A 20845-nucleotide genomic window follows, 5' to 3' on the forward strand; every position below is an offset into this window, starting at 1 on the left:
TGAACAATTTTGCTGGCCTTCAGAGGTGCTCTTCCTAGCTAGCTAAACATATGCAGCCTTTAGGTTATTGCTCTTTTTCGTGATAGTTCATGATGGTAGTCATCTAATTTGCCAGGCTATTGAAAGCCATTCCCCTTTGGAGCATGCTTGTGTCCAGCCTGTACTGAAAATCGTGTTTCCCGCTTAATAACACCCACTTGGAGAGGAATTTTTATATTGGCTACTGGCCAAACTTAGCACATAATTTTCCCTCCTGTTTTGTTGCTCCCTCTCTATCTGCAGCTTCACTTGATTGCAGAGAGATGCTTTTCATCATTGTGAAAAGCCATCTGATTAGAGCTGTCATTAACCCATGAGTGAAACTTATAAGAAGTTTAGCTGGAGAAATTCCTTGAATGCTTCAGAATTGCAGAGTTGCCATTTTAAAGAAACCTCAAAACTAGATTGCGAATTTGTTTTAGCTCTTCTTAAAACAAGCTCTTCTTTCTCAGCAGATTTATAGGAAACATGATTTAATGTATATATTTTTTCCCTCAGAATGTTTTAGATGTCATGAAATCCTACTGCTGATTATCGAGACTGTGTGTATCTGCCCCTTCCTGACCATCCATTTATATTAGTCTAATTCATTAGACAGAGGCATTGAATGGTCAATATTCCTTGGTTAAAGTGTATTTAGAAACAGTCCCCATGGAAAAGGAAAAAACCATTGTTTTCATTATTCTTATTTCATTTTTGCAATATAAAGTGATTTTAAGGTTGGAGGAATGAAGGTTACTTTTTAAAAGTTCTGTGCATAGCTTTTGCTAATAATTTTCTTACCCTCTTTCCTTTCCACCTTTATTCCCAAAATAAAGGTGGCTATGTCTGTATCAGGAGTAATGTCTTGACTCCCTTAGACCTTCTCTGATATACATATCAGACCTGGGATGAATTCAAGCTTGTGTTAGTTTTAACAGGCAAAACTGGCATTGTTCAGAAGGCACTTGACATAAATGGAAAGTCTCTGGGCACTGCTTTCATTGCTCTGCTTACTTCTGATTTGCTTTTGGAGCCATGTGTGGCCCTAGAAGGCTGTCCTCAAGAGGAGCAGCATTCTGAGACAGTCATGGCCTAATTTGAATTTGGGGCAGTGGGTTTCAATAGGTATTTTGGCATATACTGAGGAGCCTTCAAGTTACTTCAGAGGTTGCTCGTAAAATGAGACTACAAGATAGGAAGTGCTATGCAGATGGCAGATTCTACTGCTAGCAGAAATCTTGTCCAGTGAAACGTGCAGATGTATCTTCTCTGACTTGCAGGAGGTGACTCTAAGAAACTATTTCTTGAAACTTATATATTTGAGTTGTAGAACCAGGTTTTTTTGTCCAAGGCTTTTTGCTTGCCTTCCTTTTTAGTGGTATGTTTTAAGGTAGGATCCCAAACATGTAGAAATATAAAAAAAAGCTTCACTGAACACATTGATGACAGGTCAGACCAGAACTGATGATAGCATCTTCTCCTTTACCAGGCAGATTTAGCAGTTGGGAAGAAGTGCATCATCTGTCCTGCAAACTGCACTGAAGCCTCTGTTGGTTTCATTAAAACACAACAATTCATAGGTTATGAGGCCAGAAAGAGCCATTTTGATAATCTAGGCTGATTTACTGTATAATTAATTCCTGTCTCACTATGTCTTTTAGAGAAAACAAGATACTGTTTTAATTTAAAATTTGCCAGCAGCAGAGAACACACTATAACCTGTAGTAAATTATTTCAGTAGCAAATTACTCTCATGTAAAAATGAGTCATAATATTTTAAAATGTGAATTTCTCTAACTTCACTGTCTAGCCCCCAGATTTCATTGTCCCTTTGTCACATGCATTGAAGACCCCTCTCTTGCCAAATTCCATTTTCTGCACAGGTACTTGTAGATTGCAATCAAATCACATTTTAACCTCTGCCTGTTAAACAGACTGAATTTGAATGTTCTCCACTATGGGACATGCATACCAGTCATTTAATTTTATTCCCTCCTTAATCTTGAACCTTTGGTTTGACAATTGAACTGTTATTATCAGAAGCTGCTGTAGCATTTCTCCATTCCTGCCAAGGATTCACATTGATTTTACACCCAACCATTATTTCTATTCTTTTATTGTTATGAGAGTTCTGGTGCATTTGATTATACATCATGATGTTGATGTCCAAATATGTCTGTCAATAATATTTCAAGTCACCTATAGAAACACTTGCACTTCTTCCATAAAGGAGCTTTTTTTTAGATTTCTCAAGCTAGGTATTTTGTTCTGTTTTTTTTTTTTTTTTTTAAGAAAATAATTTAGAGCCACTTTTGAATAACAGAGATTCAGATTGGGGTGGATATGTTTATTTGTAAAGACTGAATTCAGAACTCTTGTATCTATTGAGCAGCCTTCCTTATTTCCTCCCCAAGTCTTCGTTTTTACTTGCTTTCTTCGTCTCTTCATCCTTGGCCACAGATTCTTCATTGTTAGTCACTTTCTTGATTACAACTAACTTTATGTAATTTTTTTCTGGTTTTTTGAAAGCATTCTGTCACAAGGATTCTCCAGCTGTGGTACTTGTATGATTAATGAAACACAAAGCAGTCAGCATCACACCTCAGATAAACTCAGAGGCAAACCCTCTGCATTTCCCCGGAAAAGATGAGACCTATTACTCAAGTATCAAATACATCAAAGAGGGAGTATATACACATACAGTAACTTGCATGTGGCTCAGCTATGTGTGGGAGCTGCTTGTGTGCATATGATATTCTCCCTACCAGCACCCCACAAAGATTGCTGAAAACAGCTCAGAGTTATGGCTAGATACAACCCAGCACTACCCATCAATCAGTGTCTGCTCCTCTCATGTATGGGAAGACTGGGTCAAGATGCTGTTTAGAGGAGTGTTGGTTTGACCAGTTGTTAGCAGTATCTTACAAGGGCAGCTCTCCTTCCTTAGAATCATTAAAGCCACAGCTTGTTCAGGCCTGGCATTCTCTTGCCCACCAAAGCAACTCCATGCTGTGGGGGAACCAAAATGCAACAGTGCACCAGAATTGTAAGCCCTCATGGGCCTGGAGAATGGTCAATTCATGCACCCAGGGTGGTGTCTTCAATAGTGGAGGGTGCAGGTGGTGTTTAGGTAGAGCACAGGACTATGGTTGCTGTCAGTGGTGCATCCCCTGACGTTCCTGCACGACCCACTGTTGTTGGTTTTCAATTGCTAGAAGATGCACTCCTTCCTTTTTCCTTCAGTATCAGTTTGTGGATTTGCTGTCCATTGTTACTTCTGGTTCTTTTTGTGTCTTCTGTTGTGCCCTACTTCCATGACCTCCCCTGGCAGCAAGTACCAGAAGTTCACTACCCTCTGTGTAAATAAGTACTTCTAAAAATCCATTTTATGCTGATTTCATACAAGTTTTAGCAAGTGCCTCTAACTCTATTATTACTGGGTTTGGCAAAGAGCAGTTCCACATTAACCTTCTCCATCTTCTGTAAACTTCAATCATATTTTTCTCAGTCCTCTCCAAATATGAGCTTGGCCTTTTCAGCCTATCCTCATAAAGCATCCTGTTCCATCCTTTTAGATGCTCTATTTATTTCCTCTTTCTCCTTGAGAAGCAGAGTCAGGACTTCATGCAGTGCTCAGAACTGAAGTCTGACTGAGGTGCACCTCATTGTCTGGGAAGAGAGGAGGCTCTAATGCACCCCCTTGCTGTGTCAGTGGAAGGAGGTGTATGGTCTCTCTAATGAGAGCATTTGACATGATTAATCTGTAGAATAAAACTACTACAGTCCCATAAATTGAAAATGAATTTTATCCCTGTTGCAGATATTAATAGCCTTGATGTTTCTGATGCCTGTGTGAGGGCAGAGCACGTTATTAGGAATTGGACCCAGTTACTGTGGGTCAATACTGTCCTCTGCTGGGAAGATCTAGAGCTTTGTGCCATTCTCCAAATGGGATTTAACAGCTGGCTTCACCTTTCACTCAGCATTTTGCCTTTGCGACAGGAAAATCTGACTGCACTTGGGAAATTCTCCTTTAATGCTTAGAGAATGCTGGAATTTCTGCCAGCTATGAATGTATCGAATCACGATTTAATTTATTTTTTTTAATCTAGAAGTGACCTAATTTATAAGCTTATCCCTCATTCTTTCTCTCATTTGCCTTTTAATATTTACTGCATACGCATTTCTCTGACTTTCCCGTCCTAATAGTAGAAGAAGTAACAATGAATATCTCCTTTCCCTTCTATTTCCACAACAAACTGCTGACAACTCATCCTGATAAGATTTTGAAAGCAGAAATCAAATATGTATATATATATGCTATATGTGACAGACACAAAGTATTTTAGAATAATAACTCTTTAGAAGAAATTAGAGTCTTCAGTAGTATCACTGAACAAGAATTCAATAAAAATTGTGCTAGTAGCAGAAGCAGTTTTACTTGCTGTACATGCCAGCTCTGCATTTAGCAAGTGTGGAAGGTGATTGAGAGGAAGTACAGTTTACAAGTGTTTCAATTTTGTGCCTTCTCCAGCTTCTGCCTCTGTGAGGATGACATGGGTCAGAGAAGAGTTTGCTTTCCAGGAATTCATCCTGAACGTGCGAGAAAGAGTAGAGTAGGAGGTCTGGACTCCTGAGTAAGCGAGGCATGCTCAGGAGTGCTTGTCTGTTTTGAGACTCTTCTCTTGGCTAATTTCAATCCATGTAGCAGGAATAGACCCCAGAGTTCTGGTCCTTAAGTCAGAGAATATGAAAGTCCAGGCACTGAAAATGTACAGGTTTTTATGTGTTAGCACAAAAAATTGTTGGTTTCTTGGAAGTAAGGGTAAGCTGTAGAGATATTTCCATGGCAAGCTTGTGTCAGTAGTGATCTAAAATTTCTTGCTCAGAGAAATTTTAAGTCTTTGTTATCTTTTTTTCAGGACGCACAGGGCAATCACTAACAGTTCACAGCAACTTGCTGAAATTCTTTTGCATCTCTCTCCTGGTAGTTAAGAAGGCTATAGGAATAATAGAGAAATGGCAGTGGTACTGAGTTCCCTGCTGTGGCTAGTAGAGCTGGACATGGAGGTTATACTTTGTTATGTATTTTGTATGGGATTTATGCAAATATAACAGCATGATACCAAACACACACTGGATTTTATGTACAGAAGCTTTTACAGCCGAGTGGGCCTGTGGTAGAGTTAATTGTTCTCACTGCCCTTCAGTTAAATATTGTCTTCTGACTGCTTATCTGATCTAAAGTCGTTGCAAAGTACCCATTGCTGTCATTTCTATTCACTCTTCTGGTTCAACTTGCTCCCTCTGTCAGGATGTCAGACTCTTGCACTCTCTCCTTTCCTCTCCCCACTGCCTTTTGGGAAAAGTTTATCTCCCATGGCTGAAAGTAATTGGGGTGTTTGTATTGTATGCAGGATTGATGTATGATACTTTTCCTTGTGTCTGGCAGGTTGTTTATAAGAATAATGACATTCGTCTGGAGCTGTCTCGCTTGGCACGGATTGGTGATACTAAGATGAAGATCTATGGGGAAGTGAAATTCATATGTGAAAATGTGGCTACGCTGGACCCCATCAGCTTTGAGACACCTGAGGCCTATATTAGTCTGCCTAAATGGAATACCAAGAGGATGGGCTCCATCTCATTTGATTTCCGAACCACTGAACCCAATGGACTGATCCTTTTCACCCACGGCAAGCCTCAGGAGAGGAAAGATACCAGAAGCCAGAAAAATACAAAGGTAGACTTTTTTGCAGTTGAGCTTCTAGATGGAAACCTCTACTTGCTGCTGGACATGGGCTCTGGGACCATTAAAGTGAAGGCCACCCAGAAGAAAGCCAATGATGGAGAATGGTATCATGTGGATATTCAACGAGATGGAAGATCAGGTAGAGTTATAACTTTTTCTTTAATCGATTCATATTTCAGATTCAGACCTTGGGCTATATATTAATTCTCAGAACATTCAAAACCTGTTAAATATGAGCCACCTCCTTAAGAAAGCATAGTGTTATTCCAGTGGTATTTATCCAGCAAGGCAAAGATGTGAATGGTTTTTGTTAAATGTTTTCATTAAATGTGTAGGGAGAATTTTGAATAGCACATCACAGAGGTTATCGATTAATATTTTATTCACAATCCTCAGATATTCTGGACATATATTCGCAATTGCATGCATAGTTAGGGTGATGATTTCTTGGTGGGCCATGGTAAGGTTTAAGGTCCTTCAGTACCATTGTTCTCAGTTTGAGAACTTCTTCCTGATCTACCTTGGGATTCAGCATTTGGGATCTTGTTAAGAGAAAAATAAGAGAAATGGGCACAATCAGTAACAAAATTATGGCAACAGATGAACATTTTCATCCCGTTCTGTTTCCCTTAGTATCCTGTAGTTTTAAGCTAGGTTTCATTACTCTTTTGAATAACAGATTCTAATTTTAAAATCTGAGGCAGCATTCAGTGGATGTTTCTTTCTTTCTTCACAGCTTCTCATTTTCAAATATGGGGTTTAGTATTCTAAAAATACATTTACCATGCAATTGCCAAGAGATATTTTTATTGTTTCCAGTGCTGAATATCAAGCTAACATTTTCATGATCTACTCTGAAATTGTGGAGGAAAAAAAAAGCTCTGTTACTGTAGCTTCATCTAGAGAATAACAATTGTACTTCAATTTTTTCTGAACAGTTGGTATCTCAAAGCCTTCACTTCAAAAGGAATTTTGCTTACATTTGCCAGTGGATTTGGGATTTGTCTGGTGATCTCCAGATGATAGTTTTAGGTCCCTAATTTTATGTTTCCAATTGCTGAACACCATCAGTACAGGGAATGCAGTGCTAGAATTTGCTTCCCTTGAGTTTTTAGAAGAGCTGACTTTGAGATACCATGCAAGGCCTAGCTGTTTGAACAGGTTTTTGCCTGAAGCTATTTTTTCCTTTGATGATGTGAGTAGTTTCTTTGTATTTGGCATGGTGCTCTGCTTGGACTTAATATGTGTGGTTCTATGTTGCTATCTCCTAAAGACATCGATAGGAGCATTTTACAAAGGAAGCCATAAATAAATAAATGGAGCTTTGATTTCTTTAGAATTGCTAAAATTTAATTAACTTCCAGGGGTAAACTCAATTAGCTGTGTTGCATACTAACTTCAGTTTTGCTTGCTCCCTTGAGGACTGTGTCATCCCTGAAGAAGCAGCTGCAGAGGGAGAAGAGACAGAAATGACAGAGGCTCTGTGCAAAGAATGTTTGTAAAGCCCTTCCAAGAAGGACACGTGTTAATTTGGACACATTCACAGGAGGGTGTGGCAGACACATTGCTACTTGATGGATGACACTGTAGGGTTGACTTGTTTTCACTTGGCAGGGAGGTTTATGATATTCTGGACACTGATTAGAGGTAACAGATTTTGAAACAGTTCGCTCAACAAGAAAAAATGTGTTTGTGTGATGTCTTGTTCTTTTTTTTTCTTTTGTTTTTTCTTTTTATTTTGTTGTGTTCTCTGCTCACAATGAGTACTTAATTAATGATCCCAATGACTAATGTCTTGTGTCCTGAGAAATGCCAGGGTACTGGCATTATTTTCTTCACATACTTTCAGTCACTATTATCCAATGACACTTTGGATAAGTGTGAGAAAAGAGTTCAAGACCTCTTCTTGTTAAGTCCTTGGATTTTCTTCCACATGTGGACCGGATAATGGTTACACCTTGAAGATTTTCTCCTCCCTGTATAGATGACTACAATTTGGAAACTGAAAAATTAATTTACTTAAGCGGGGCTAAAAACACCCTTTTGAGTTTAATGAGTGAGTAACTTGCAAGCTCTGATTCTCATTACTAAAGCAGCAAGGCCTATGTTAGGGGTCATCTCTCTCTGTTTTATTCCCATTTCTATAACAGTCCAAAACTTCAGGTTCTGCTGATCTAAAATAGCTTAAAAATCCAAATTTTCACTATTACAGTGCACTAAAGCAGGGAAGCTTGGCAGTCATGCTCAGATAACCTCTGGCATCTCTAGTCCCCTTAGGCCTTGTGTATACTTCAGTCTGTGTTAGCTGCCAGAGCAGCAAAACCTGGTTTTATCTTTGTACTCTGACAGAAGCTGGCAGCATGGACATGGACACCTAACCTTTCTGTCCTTTCTTAAAGGTCCTGTAACCTTTCTGTCCTTTCAGAAAGCTCCCAGCAGGTTCACAAAACCTGTCACAGTTTCTAGCTGGGGAACGGTGAGCATTTTATGCAGCATGATGTTTTTAGCTAGTCATCAGCTACAAGACATACATGACTTGCCACCTGACTAGGCACTAAAAATCTTACTAGATGGTTTGATTTACAGTTGTGTCAGTGCACTGCTTGGTGTGCCTGTTCTGCCCTCAGGGGGTGTTTTGGTCTGTTCTTCAGTCCAGCACCAAGAGGAGACGGCACTGCAGAGGAGATGCTTAGATGCTTCTGGTTTCTCAAGATGGACTTGGATCTACTCTAAGCAGAGTGAAAAACAGGGGATTCTAGAGGGGGGAAAAAAAAGGATGGAAGTCCTCCTTTCTAGGATCAGTACAGGATTTCTCCATCTCAGCAGCTTGATCTTAAACGCACTGTTCATCCAAACTACTGCCATCTCCTTGCAGGAGTTATTGCAGGGTACAAAACACTCAGAAATTTAGGTTGCTCTCTAGCCTATTTCTTGTTCACCATCTCACCATCTTTCTCCAGGTTTTGCGCGCCATTATTATCCATTATTTCTTGTCTTTTGGGGGTTTCTTTATCTTTGTGGGATTTGCACATGTTCGTTCTCTCCACAGTAGAATCTGTCTAGAGCTCAGCCCTCTGGTGTTTTGGTTCTAAGCTTTAGAGTAATATGTACTCTACAGGCTGCTTTTGGCAAATAGCAGTGGAGATTATGAAAAGAGAGTTGTGTTCCCGTGGCTCCATGACATGCTGCTTGTGTGACAGTATGTGTATTGTCACATTTTCTCTTTCCTTATTTTATAAAAGAGAAAATGCCTGTGGTGCTCCAGCTTGTTGATACAAAATGATTCATCAAATAACTGTGGTTCTCTTTGAGCCATTAATTTGTAATGCCTCTGTTGCTTCTGACACTGCTGCCTCCGATATTATTCCTCAATTATTGTGGAAAATCACACAGATGGAATATCTTGTGTCTGTGTCACATACGCAGTTCTCTAAGAAGATACCTCTTACAACTGAAGAAAAGGTGTATGTACATAACTGTACTTTCTTACAGAGACAATAGAGTTAACTCTATTAACTCTCCTTCCTTATTGTAGGGGTGTCTGATAAAAATCCAATGATGTGGAATTAATCTTAAAGCTTGGATAGTGTCTCTGAAGACAGACTGTCTTAATGACAAGGCAATTCGATGTGATGATTTATAGCTAGGGAGAGCAAATTGCTGATTTTTAGATGAGTGTCTGGTGGGCAGATATCCCTATCACAGAAACTGCTGAATGCTCTTCAGAAGAGTACACTGTTCTGGAACGTGAGAGATGTGCATTATGTTCCCTGTTTTTCTTTGGATGCACTGTCTGACCTTAAACAAGTCACTTTGCTTTTCTGTACCTGTTTTAAATATTCTGATTATATTTCTGTATTATATGTTCTGATTTTTTTGTGTGCTGGGGCAATTTCTTGAAATATATGAGAATGCCCTCAATGCAGTATGCCCACATTTGATTTGGAGCATATGGAAATTATCACAGTTTTAATAATAACTGTTGTTCACATATAAGTTTGTCTCTCTCTTTCTCAATTTTCCTGTATAAAATGGAAACTAGAAAACTTTCTTTGTAAAGCTATACAATATTTTATTTTGTGACAAACTTCTGGAGATTTCTATTTCAGTTTAGACTTTCTTCAGGATCGTGTACAGTTGAGCTTTGAATGCCTTCCGTCTGGTAAACCTCTCTGAGATTCTCTTTCTGTGTTTGACCATTTTCTGTGGAGTTGGAGATTCCCTTATGTTGTGGCTTAAGAAAGGTACTCTTCCATTCAGTGGTCCTGTTGAGACTCTGCAAATCACATTGCTCACTTGCTTCCCCTGGCCATGCCTCTCCCAGCTACTGCAAAGAATTCCCTCTGTTCTGGCTGGAACCAGGACACCCTACTGCAGCTCATGTCTCTTGCCACTACAAGTTCACACTGCTAATTCTTGTTCAAGGTTCTGTTTGTCTGCCATATCTCCCAGTCCTTTTCTGCACAGTTGCTCCTTAGCCAGCTGGTCATTAGCCTCTACTTATGTGTGAGACTTTTGTGATTCTAGTCTTGTAGGACTTTGTATTTATTGGTTTTGATTTACAACAAACATTGTTATCAGTCCTGTGCTCCACCTTGCAGTGGTTTCTCTAAATGGTAACCCAATGCTTCCTCCAATGCATTAGCCATTCTCTCCATGTCATTTACAAACGTGTCTATGTTGGTCCAGGTTTGGAGGGATTGGTGAAGTGTTTTCTGAAAGAGCTGTATAGTGGGGTTTTTTGCATATCTTTTTTCTCTCCAGTCTTTATGCCATCGAACTCCTGTGTGTTCTCAATAAGTTTTTGCTTTGCTGGATTAATACCATTGAATGATGCTCAAATTTTAAATGCTCTTATTTATCTATTGAATTATTATGCTGCTGACTTTCTAATGCAAATTGGATATAGACTCGTGATCAGTTGCTGCACAGAAGTACTTAGGACCTGTGGATCAGGAGGAGAGGGAGCTGTGAGAAAGACACTGTTAAAATGCCATTTGGGTAGGAAAGAATCTTCACTCTTCTGTGCTGAACTTTAAACCTCACTCTGTTATTGGGAAAAAATGAACTGAACTGAGTCTGTAATTGAAAGTGTTGATGTCTCCTTATCTTCCTCTTTTAGGTACCATATCAGTGAACAGCCGACGCACGCCATTCACCGCTAGCGGGGAGAGTGAGATCCTGGATCTGGAAGGTGATATGTACCTGGGTGGGCTGCCAGAGAACCGGGCAGGACTCATCCTTCCCACAGAGCTCTGGACAGCAATGCTGAACTATGGCTACGTGGGCTGTATCCGAGACTTGTTCATTGATGGCCGAAGCAAGAACATCCGGCAGCTGGCAGAGGCGCAGAATGCCGCCGGGGTCAAGTCCTCCTGCTCCCGCCTCAGCACCAAGCAGTGTGACAGCTACCCCTGCAAGAACAATGCAGTCTGCAAGGATGGCTGGAACCGCTTCATTTGTGACTGCACTGGCACTGGCTACTGGGGTAGAACATGTGAGCGAGGTAAGTTGCGTGTTCTGACTTCAGGTACGCAAAGCTGAAGGTGTGTGTGACAACAAGAACAAAATCCAGTGTTCCCATAACACTCTCCCCTGCCCTTGTTGGTCTTCCTAATGGTAAGTTCCAGTCCCCACAGTTGAAAAACTTTCTTCTCTGATTTGTTTCCTTCCAGTCTTTTTCACCCTCATTTCATGAACTTACTTGGCCACTTTCCTCCCTAAGCCTTCTGAAGATCCTGTCTTCAGGTTCCACAGTTTCTTTAGCTAAGTATGGTTTGTCTCCTGAGGTGGAAAATGCAACTGCATGTGAGAAGTCTCAAACAAATTACTGGAAACTGTACCAAGTGTGAAATCTAGTTATGAAGCTCTTTCCTGCATGAGATGAATCCCAGTTCTATGTGGGCTTCCTTTTTTTTTTGGTCTAGTACAATTTTCCTTGATGGCTGTTTATGAGTAAAGCCAGCTAATGGGATAGTGTTACAAGTAGTGTGTCTCCAAGTTCATCTCTGGTAAGGCAAATCTGGAAGAGATTCATTGGAGAGTCTCTGTGTCTTGTTGATACTCTTACAGATTGTGATTTAAAGACAGATGATTTGGAGATATGAGGCCCAGGTGATGCTCGTGTAGGCAGGCACATTTTCTACGTGTTATAGATCACATGCAAAGGATTTACCAATGGAAGATACTTGAATTATGTATTTCTCAAGTACATAGGGGGTTCCATTAATTGTTGTTATCTTTATTATGTTGCTGCCACCATCAGAAAGAAGTAGATGAGTGGTTTTACAGAAAAAGATGGGGCTGAGATCAGTTCCAAAGCACTCCCACCTCCCTAGAAAGTGTTTTCTTATATATTATTTTTATATTTCTGTTAATACTTGGCCCATTAGCATTGCATTTAGGCTAAACTGCATTCACAGTACACCCAAGAAATAACAGTAAGCCATTAACAGTCTTAGGCCTTTCAGACCCTTCTTTATATCACCTCACTTGGCACCATGGTGATAGCATGTGTCTTAGAACTCAAAATTCAGATATTTTTGAACTTGTGCTATAAATATTTGAGCAACACCTTTCCCATTTAGTGCATTTTTAAATATTAATCATAGTAACATGCCACTTATGAGGAAAAACATGAAATTTTGCTACAATGCATAAAATATTAGGCATAATTGAGGTTTGGAATTTATTCACTCTACAGAGGATTTTCTTCACTGCAGAAATTTTTTGTCAATGACCAAAATTCTTCCTATATGGATAGGATTTTCAGGTTTTCAAGTACAAGATCCGTGACTGTTTATAAAACTGCTCACCACCAGTAATTCATTGCATGCTGCCCTAAGCAGCAATAGTAGTTAATTGCCAGTGGGCCTTAAAACAGCTGAAGCATCAACACTGCCATCCATGCTGGGAAGATGTGAGATTGGATGAAAATGTAAGATTCATGGGCATCAGCTATGCCAATGTCAGCTCAGCCATTCTCTCTTTTGAATACATAGGATTTGAAAATTCTGGGAAACTTCAGATAGAAGTTTTCTCGGCCCTAGCCTTGGGAATTGTTTTCGCCAGTTGTTGTATGACTAGGTTTTATACAAACATGATAAAAGGAAGCCTTACCATAAATGTATCGTTCCCCAGAAATTGCATGTGTTTGCCCTTGGTCTCTATTTAGTATTAGGAGTGACCAGCTCTGTGATTCAGGGCTTTGTGTAGTCTGTCTCATGTCCATCTCCTAGGCCTGGCTCTCAGAAGAGAATCCAAAGCTAACAGTGACATAAAGAACAGGGTTCATGTCATGAACCTTTATATAGTGATGTTGTTAGCTTTTACTATTTTTATTGTCAGTGAAAATAAATCAGTAGGTTAAAGGCATGTAAGCATTTTAATTTGGGAGAAATGAATATCAAGTCAGGCCTGAGATCCGTAACTTGGCTGTGCTCTGGTGTGCATCAGTCTGAATTAGTGAGATACATTTATGAATTAATGTCTAGCACAGGAACTTGAGGTCATAATAAATATATTTTAGAATCTGAGTGTATTTAAAGTGAACAAAACTGTGATGAAACAGTTCAGGACAGTAAACAAGATGTATGCACATATTGTAATCCTGAGAAACTAATTTTGTCTGTAACTACAAACCACAGACCCATTGCTGCTTTTGTCCAGTGCCAGGCAAAACATGGCACTATAATCCCTGATGCTCCTTGGCAATGTAAGAAGGAGCTCACAGGGAATAAATATTTGAGACTGGGTAAGTGAAAAAAATTGTACAAGTTGAAGTACATTTGGGTCCAGAATATTTATGTGGTGTTACATAGGAGCTTCATGCTGCTCTGATATAAATGCTGAACGTCAACAACTGCCTTAGTGCCCACTGATTTTTGCCTCTGTAAACAAAAAGCATTGCAGGCTACCAGTGATGCTTTTCATTCTCCTGGTCTGACACCCAAGGATTACTTGAAGTCCTGATTACATCTGGTCTGTGATTCTAACACTGTTGGAAGGAGAAAGGTTGAGATGGAGCCTGGGAAGGGAATCAAAGTGAGGGATGCTGCCATGCCACAGTGCCACTGCTGTGTAATGACTGATGAGCTGCCACAGGACTGGGGGGCAGCTAGGCTGGTGCATAAGGGTAGGAATGAAGAAGGAGCAGGCTAGATCTTCTAATATGGGACACCTGCTGTGATTAGTTTGCCATCCCAAAGTGAGAGATGGCAAACTTTTCCAGTTTGCCATCCCTCACTTTGTTTTCTTACACTTCTGTCCTGCTAAAAGAGGAATGTAGCTCCTGCAGCCCAAGATGTATGATCAAGGGTTAAGGGGCAGGAGAGCCTAGAATGAAGAATCTCCTGTGCTTGGTGACTATCAGGAAAATCAGTTTTTATCACAAAGCAAAGCACATACTTAACATTAGTTAAAGTACTAAAAATAGGAAGGACATACGTACAACTCTTGGAAGAGAAGCAGATAATTAATTTGTTGTTGATGGTAAAGTCTATCTCCTACCTTCCAGGCATAGGATTTTTACATTTATAGTGCTGTATTTCTCATAAATTTTATACTTTGTGATATGAAGGACACTATACATTTAAAAGGGACTAAAAAGGACATTAATTGTGTCAGCTAGAAAAGAAGTCTGAGTTCCTTTTATTCATGGTGAAACAATACAAATACATAGTATTTAATATGTCACTTCTAGATAAAGCCTGTGGGGGTTTTCCTGTCAATGAAATAACACCTCTGTGTATTCAGCCAGTTACACTGGATGCAACATAGACTTTGGTTACAGGGGTCTGTTCAAGGCAGTGCTTTTGTGCAGATAGAGAAACATTACTGTAACTGGAGTTTGACAGGGAAGAAAACAGCTGTGAAGGCCTCAAATTCATTCTTACAATTCCAATATCTAGTCATTATTTTGGTATTTGCAGTGATGTAAGCAGTCAAAGGTGCTAGCGGTCTGAAAGAGCCATAGTTTCTAATACTAATGTAGTTTCTCCTTGGGTTATTGAAATTTCATGGAAGAGATGGGGCAAGACATGGAAAAGACCAGATTGTGCTTTCATGGGCCATAAGGGCTCAGTGCCAGGCTGTGAGGTGGAGCAAAGGCAGCAGCAAATGCTGGAAGTTATCTTGATATGGTCCCCATTTCACTTTCCACCAGAGACTGTGATGACCAGGTAACACACTGCTATTTTCTTAAATCCTTGCTTCTCATCCTCTGTCACCTTTCCATAAAGGTTCTCTACTAAGCAGTCTAACTCAGTGTCACTGTGTTGCAAATATAGTAAAGAAAGGCAAGGAAAAGAGAAGAAGCTTAGACAGGACACAATTCCCCTTGCAAGTGATGCTCTGACTGCTTTGCAATGTGGTAATGATCTCACCTCCCCTGCTCCCTGAGCTCTCTTGCACTGCTGTTAAATATGGTGAAGAGAAAGATTTAATCATGCTAGAAAGACTCCTAAACTTAATTTAGTTTTGGATAGCTCTTAAATGAATCACAGGCACAGTGAAGTGGATTTATGATGAAAGTTATAATTGCAAGTGCATGCTGAGACTTTTTACTGAGTTTGCTAGTTTTGGGTTGTGGTGTGCTGGGCATTAGGGGAAAAAAACCCCAAACCTTGGTGCTTGTACTGTTGGTAGAACTGAAACATTCTTGCATCCTAGAGCTTTAAAAAGAGTAGAGTACCAGAGAACAGTGTCTGCAGTACAGCCTCTCTCTTCTGAAGTACCTTGTTTGAACAGGTCTGCTGTTCTGCTGGTCAGTTTGAAAAAAAAGGGCCTAAAATATCTGAAATCCCATGGGAATGCTTCCCAAATGCTTTCTAATCATCAGATGCCAGGCTAACTTTGAGGTAATTGACAAAAAGATTCCTCCAATGTGATGGATGCCATGCTTCCTTCTGTTACATGTGAGCTGCCTGTCCAAACTGAGCCTAAGAAGGGTGAGGGTGAGTTGCAGGTCATGTCAGCAAGGGCTGGAGGACTGTTGCAGACACGCAGGAGGGTGGGAAGTGTGGATTTGTGCAGCAGTTGTGAAGGATCTTTGGTGGGTCTTTTTAAGTTCTTAATGTCTTCTTTACCCTTTGCCTTGTAATTTGTTAGTGTTTGACATCAGTTGCATCAGGTCATTGCAGCTCCCTGTTAATTGCACTTAAGATGTTAGAGGTAGGAGCTGGTATCTGGCTCAAGAAGGATGATGTACTACTTAGCTGGGATTTCAAAGTACCCTGGACTTCTCTGAAAAGGACCTCAAAGCCCTGGCATTAACTAAGCAGGAGAAGGGGAATGTGAGTTCCACTCAAATTAGCTGTTTTCTGCAGCTGCAATGAAAATGCTTTGGGCTCAAAAGGATGCATGAGGTCTGTTTGGTGGGTCTTGAAAACTCTCTGCACCCTTTCCTTCTACTGAAACACTGTGAGAGTGACTGCAGAAGACAAGAGCCCAGGAAGGACACTAAGCAAAAACAACTGAAAATCAGATCATTTTAGGCCAATACGAATCGAATGTTGTTGATTGGTCACTTTTTAACGTTTTCTCCTACTTAAATTATTTGACTGCAGTTTGTTTGGATTTTTTTTTTAATAATTGTATAATATTGGAAAAGGCAGGCTGGTATGAGACTTTGATAATTTAAGAGTGAAATAAAAGACTTTGAGGTTTAGATTTTAAACCTCAGAAGGTATTTGCTCAGAACTGGATCCAACCTGAGTCCTTCCCAGGGAAAGGGGGAAAAAAAGGCTTGTTCCAGCCATCTCCTTTGCTGAGCTGCATTCAGTCTTTATTGCAGAAAGACAGAAATATCCCATTCTGGTTCTTCTCCCAGGGGCTGGAACCAGTGCTTGTTTCTCTTGGCTCACAGATGGACAGCTAACATCCTGAGCAAAGCAGCCTTCTCCTGTGTTTTGTGGTAAACTCTCTGTGAGCAGCAGCACATCTGCTGTTAACAACAGTGGTGTTGAGCATAGGGCTGCACATTTCATTATCTGCCAAGTACCTTTGCAGCAGTGTTTACTAAGAACAGTTTAATGACAATACACTTCTTCCCATTATGTATGCAATGAAGGGAGATGTTGTAAAATTACTGGTAATAAGAAATGCTACAGAACCATTTACTACACAGGAAAAGTGCTGTGTACTTTGCTGTCTCAAGCACAGGTAGCAAGTTAGATTTCTTTTTAATTTTAGTGAAGATGTTTGATGATAATCGCATCTTAGAAGGTTTGTTTAAAGCAACTCATAAGTGTTGATGCTTTTTGGACTGTCCAGACCTTCTGAGTATGCAGTGAAATGCTAGATAACTGCTGAGAATAGATTTTCCTATAGGACTGATGGTTCCCAGGAGAGATGGACATATTAGAAGAAAAGTCTTTGCTGCAATGTTTTTAATTATTTTAATTCTTGTTTGATCTTGAACAGTCAAAGACTTAAGAAAATAAAAACATCAGAATAATTCTTTTGATTTCATTATGTAAAGTAGGATGTTAGAAAATAGGTCTGTTCTAGACCTCATCTGTTCACTGACTTGCTAGTACCAGAAAGGTCTCTATTGTAGTTTCCCAAATTGTTGCCAAACTGCCGGAAAAAAATTCCATCTAAATTTAGCAAAAAAATTCCATACAATCCCTTCAACACCCATCTCAATTTGTTTCTCACTAATTTTATGGTAAAAATTCCATTAAACATGATCTGAAGAATGTTGACTTTCCTAAGAGCATTTTATGTGAGAAGTTTATTTTCTCACTTGCCATCAATCCATTTGTAACACTTTGTTGCTGATCCCTTTGTGGCTGGCCCAGACAGTTACTACTGTGGAAGATGCTGTTCACAGTCCTGCTCAAGAAACACCTGGCTTTATGTGATTAGCTCCCTTGTATCTCTGCTTAGAGACTGACTGTCTGACCAGAAGGCAACTGTTTGTTGCATAAGTGCTGGATTATTCTGCTTATTAGGCTTTTATGTATCCTCCATCTTGTAATTCTTTCCTTATCTTCTATGGGAGACTTCTGGACTAACATTCAAACAATTCCCAAGATGCTCATTAGATCTTGTGCTAGCTCCAGTAAGGATGGTGGGCCAAGGTGGGCTTGTAAGGGAGGAGAAACAATGTAAAGGAGCAATTTAAAAGTCTGTCACTTTTGTGGATTTACATTATGATCCTTACCACTCATTATAATTTTTTTGTCCATAGATACATACATTCAGTCAAAAGCCACTCTGAATGTATGTGCTTTCCAGGACCAGTAACCGCATTTGTTGCACTCTAATGCCTTTGTGGTATCCACAGTACAGAAGAGTGTGCAGTTAATTCTGCAGTCAGGGTGATTACATCTGCTTGTGAAAAGACCATTTCATGGGTTTTATGCAGTTGAACTTTAGCTTCCAAGAGTCTCATTGATGTGACAATCTCCAACAGCATCTGCTGAGCAGCTGGAAAATCTGAGACCGTATAAAAACCGACTGATTGTCTCTCCTGTATCGTATAATGTTACGGGTATGATTTTTTAATCCATATGTTCCTCCTGTTTCTTCATCCTGATTCCATCATCGTATGCTTTTGATATTTAAGGCCACTATTGACTTCCGTGCTGCATATGAATTTGTTACACTCCAGGTGCTCTTCATCTCATCTGAATATGTTAGTTGGTGGCACAGAAGAAGATAATTTCTGCTGTTTTCCTCTAAACTTCTGTACTTCTGGCTCTTTATTGCTGAGTGTAACTTTCATAAGGTCCTTCCAGTTCAAGAAATATGCTTACCCAAAGCTGTATGATTTTGTGTACTGTCAACTCCTGTAAAGAACACTAGAACAACAACAACAACAAGAGATGTTGATGGGTAGGTAAAAACATTTGATTAATGCTTGCGGAACATGATACTTTTATTAGTGTAGGCCTGTTCTACAGGGCCAGTATTATAGTGATGTTTTTGTTTCTCTCGTGGTTTATAAATGACAGTTCAGAACAATGGTTTCTACTTAATGTAAGCCACAAAATAAGTCAAGGCACAAAATGTTGTTCAGATAACTCAGATTGAAGGACAGCTTGTCACAGCAGGTCAGTTTTGCCTGAATATCACAGTGTCATGGCTTAACCCCAGTCAGCAACTGAGCCCCAAGCAGCCACTCACTCCACCACCAGCAGGATCAGGGAGATAATCAGACTCATGGGTTGAGATAAAAGCAGTTTAATAGGAAAAGCAAAAGCCGTGCATACAGGCAAAGTGAAACAAGGAATGTGTTTACCACTTGCCATGGCAGGCAGGTGTTCAGCCTTCTCCAGGAGAGCAGGGCCCATCACCTGTAACAGTGACTTGAGAAGGTAAGCGCCATCACTCCAAATCTCTCCCTCGTCCTCCCACTTTCTGTTCTGAGCATGATGATGCATGGTCTGGAATGTCCCTTTGGTCAGTTGGGGCCACCTGTCCTGGCTGTGTCTCCTCCCAGCTTCTTGTGCACGCTCAGCCCCCTCACTGGTGTTGCAGGACAGACAGCAGAAAAGGTCTTGGCTCTGTGTAAGCCCTGCTCAGCAATAACAAAAACATCTATGTGTGGTAAAGACTGTTTTCAGTACCATTCCAAAGCATAGTCCCACACTACTCACTGTGAAGAAAATTAACTGTACCCCAGCAAAAACTAGAACATAGGGGAAGGCAGGTTTACTAAAAACTTAGATCATATGAAGAGGTAATTTATCATGAAGGAAGGAAAATACATTTTTACCTTTTCATTATATCTTTTCTGCGTTACTCCCTGCAAGACACATGGATGGTGTGTATGATTCTCCCCCACAAAGACAAGAATAACACAGGTTCTTGTTAATAGATCCTTTTGGGTGGATTACAGTGAAAGGACACTGAATGGTCAGTGCTTGAAAATATGCATGTAGCAGTTTTGGTTATTATATATCTGTAGAAATATAGCAGCATGAAAGCATGAAAATATTACTTAAGAAAATGAATAGGGAAAAGAAAGCAAGAGAAAGAAAGGATAAGAGTAAAAAGATACATTATCACCATCTGTAAATTCTTTTTTTTTTGAAATAATGATCTTGATCCATCTTGATCTGTTCGGATATTGGGGAAGACACCAACAAAACACAAAGTCCAATGGGTTAAAGTAAAGTACACCCTGACTTCATGAGAATACTCAGGTACCTCCTCTGGGAGGAGGAGGTTGCAATCCTCTGGTGGGAGGCCACAGAAATGAGTCTGGGGATGCTTTGAGGGTTTTTGATGGTTTATGTTCCCTTCTGAGCTGCCTCTGACATCAATAGGTCTAAGTGTCAATGTGACCCTCCCCTGGAGGAGGGGTTGGGATGTGTGAGGGAGAGCAATTTGGCATGATGAAAGACACCATCCTGTCTCCACAAGGTCTGCCTCTGGTCAGCCTCAAAGCCTAGTTTGCAGCCTCCAGGCAGAGACAGTTCACCCTCTCCATCTTATGCAGACTGGGCATTACACAGCCAAAAGCTCCCCTCCTTCCTCCAGGGGTGCAAACCTGTCTCAGCAAAGCACCGTGGCATCTCCCCAAATGGGCAAGTGTTTTGGGTCAGTAATTGTTATTAGTCAAGTCTCACAGTATGTCACATGGATGATCCAGAATGAACTTAGTATGAATATGCACCACATCTGTTGTGATTTGTCCATAGACTAACTGTTGACACTGGGTTCAAGAATTGCTTCAGACTACCTCTGTCTTTGAGTCTCTTACAGCTTAGTGGCTGAACTCAGTCCCTGTGGCTTTATGCTCCACTTCCTTTCCATACCCTCCAATCAGACCAGTTTGTGTTTCTGCTGAGACTACCAATTGTCCGTACAATTAAAGGGAACATCTTGATGGAAGAGGCCAGGATGAAGTAGATTCGTTTGTCATGAAAAATTATTTCCAATATTTAAAATCACTATATAGACCTTGGAGATGTTATCTGTGAAATTAGCTTTCTCTATCTCCCTGCTTTGCCTAGTCAAAGCCATCATGCTTAAAGGCAGGCACTGGCACAGTGCATTTTCTGTCTCATTTCTTTTCCTCTATTCATCTCAGGGGGAGAGCAAAGACTTGGCATTCATGAT

General features: G+C 40.2%; 1 protein-coding gene across 17 annotated transcripts in view; it reads left to right on the top strand.

Moving 5' to 3' along the window:
- Nucleotides 1–20845, top strand: part of NRXN3 (neurexin 3) — an 869162-nt gene that overhangs the window by 198760 nt on the left and 649557 nt on the right. For all 17 annotated transcript variants that reach the window (XR_008482993.1, XR_008482994.1, XM_054275710.1 and 14 more), the window contains 2 exons: nucleotides 5474–5912; nucleotides 10896–11279. Coding sequence is in view for 15 of the 17 variants with exons in the window: in XM_054275710.1 (XP_054131685.1) it covers nucleotides 5474–5912; nucleotides 10896–11279 (823 nt within the window). In the remaining 2 variants the exon portion in view is untranslated. The remainder of the gene's footprint in view (nucleotides 1–5473; nucleotides 5913–10895; nucleotides 11280–20845) is intronic.

Source organism: Melozone crissalis, unplaced genomic scaffold (assembly GCF_028551555.1).
Source record: "Melozone crissalis strain CALT ecotype California unplaced genomic scaffold, PUWL_Pcris_2 ptg000018l_1, whole genome shotgun sequence".
Classification (NCBI taxonomy): Eukaryota; Metazoa; Chordata; class Aves; order Passeriformes; family Passerellidae; genus Melozone; species Melozone crissalis.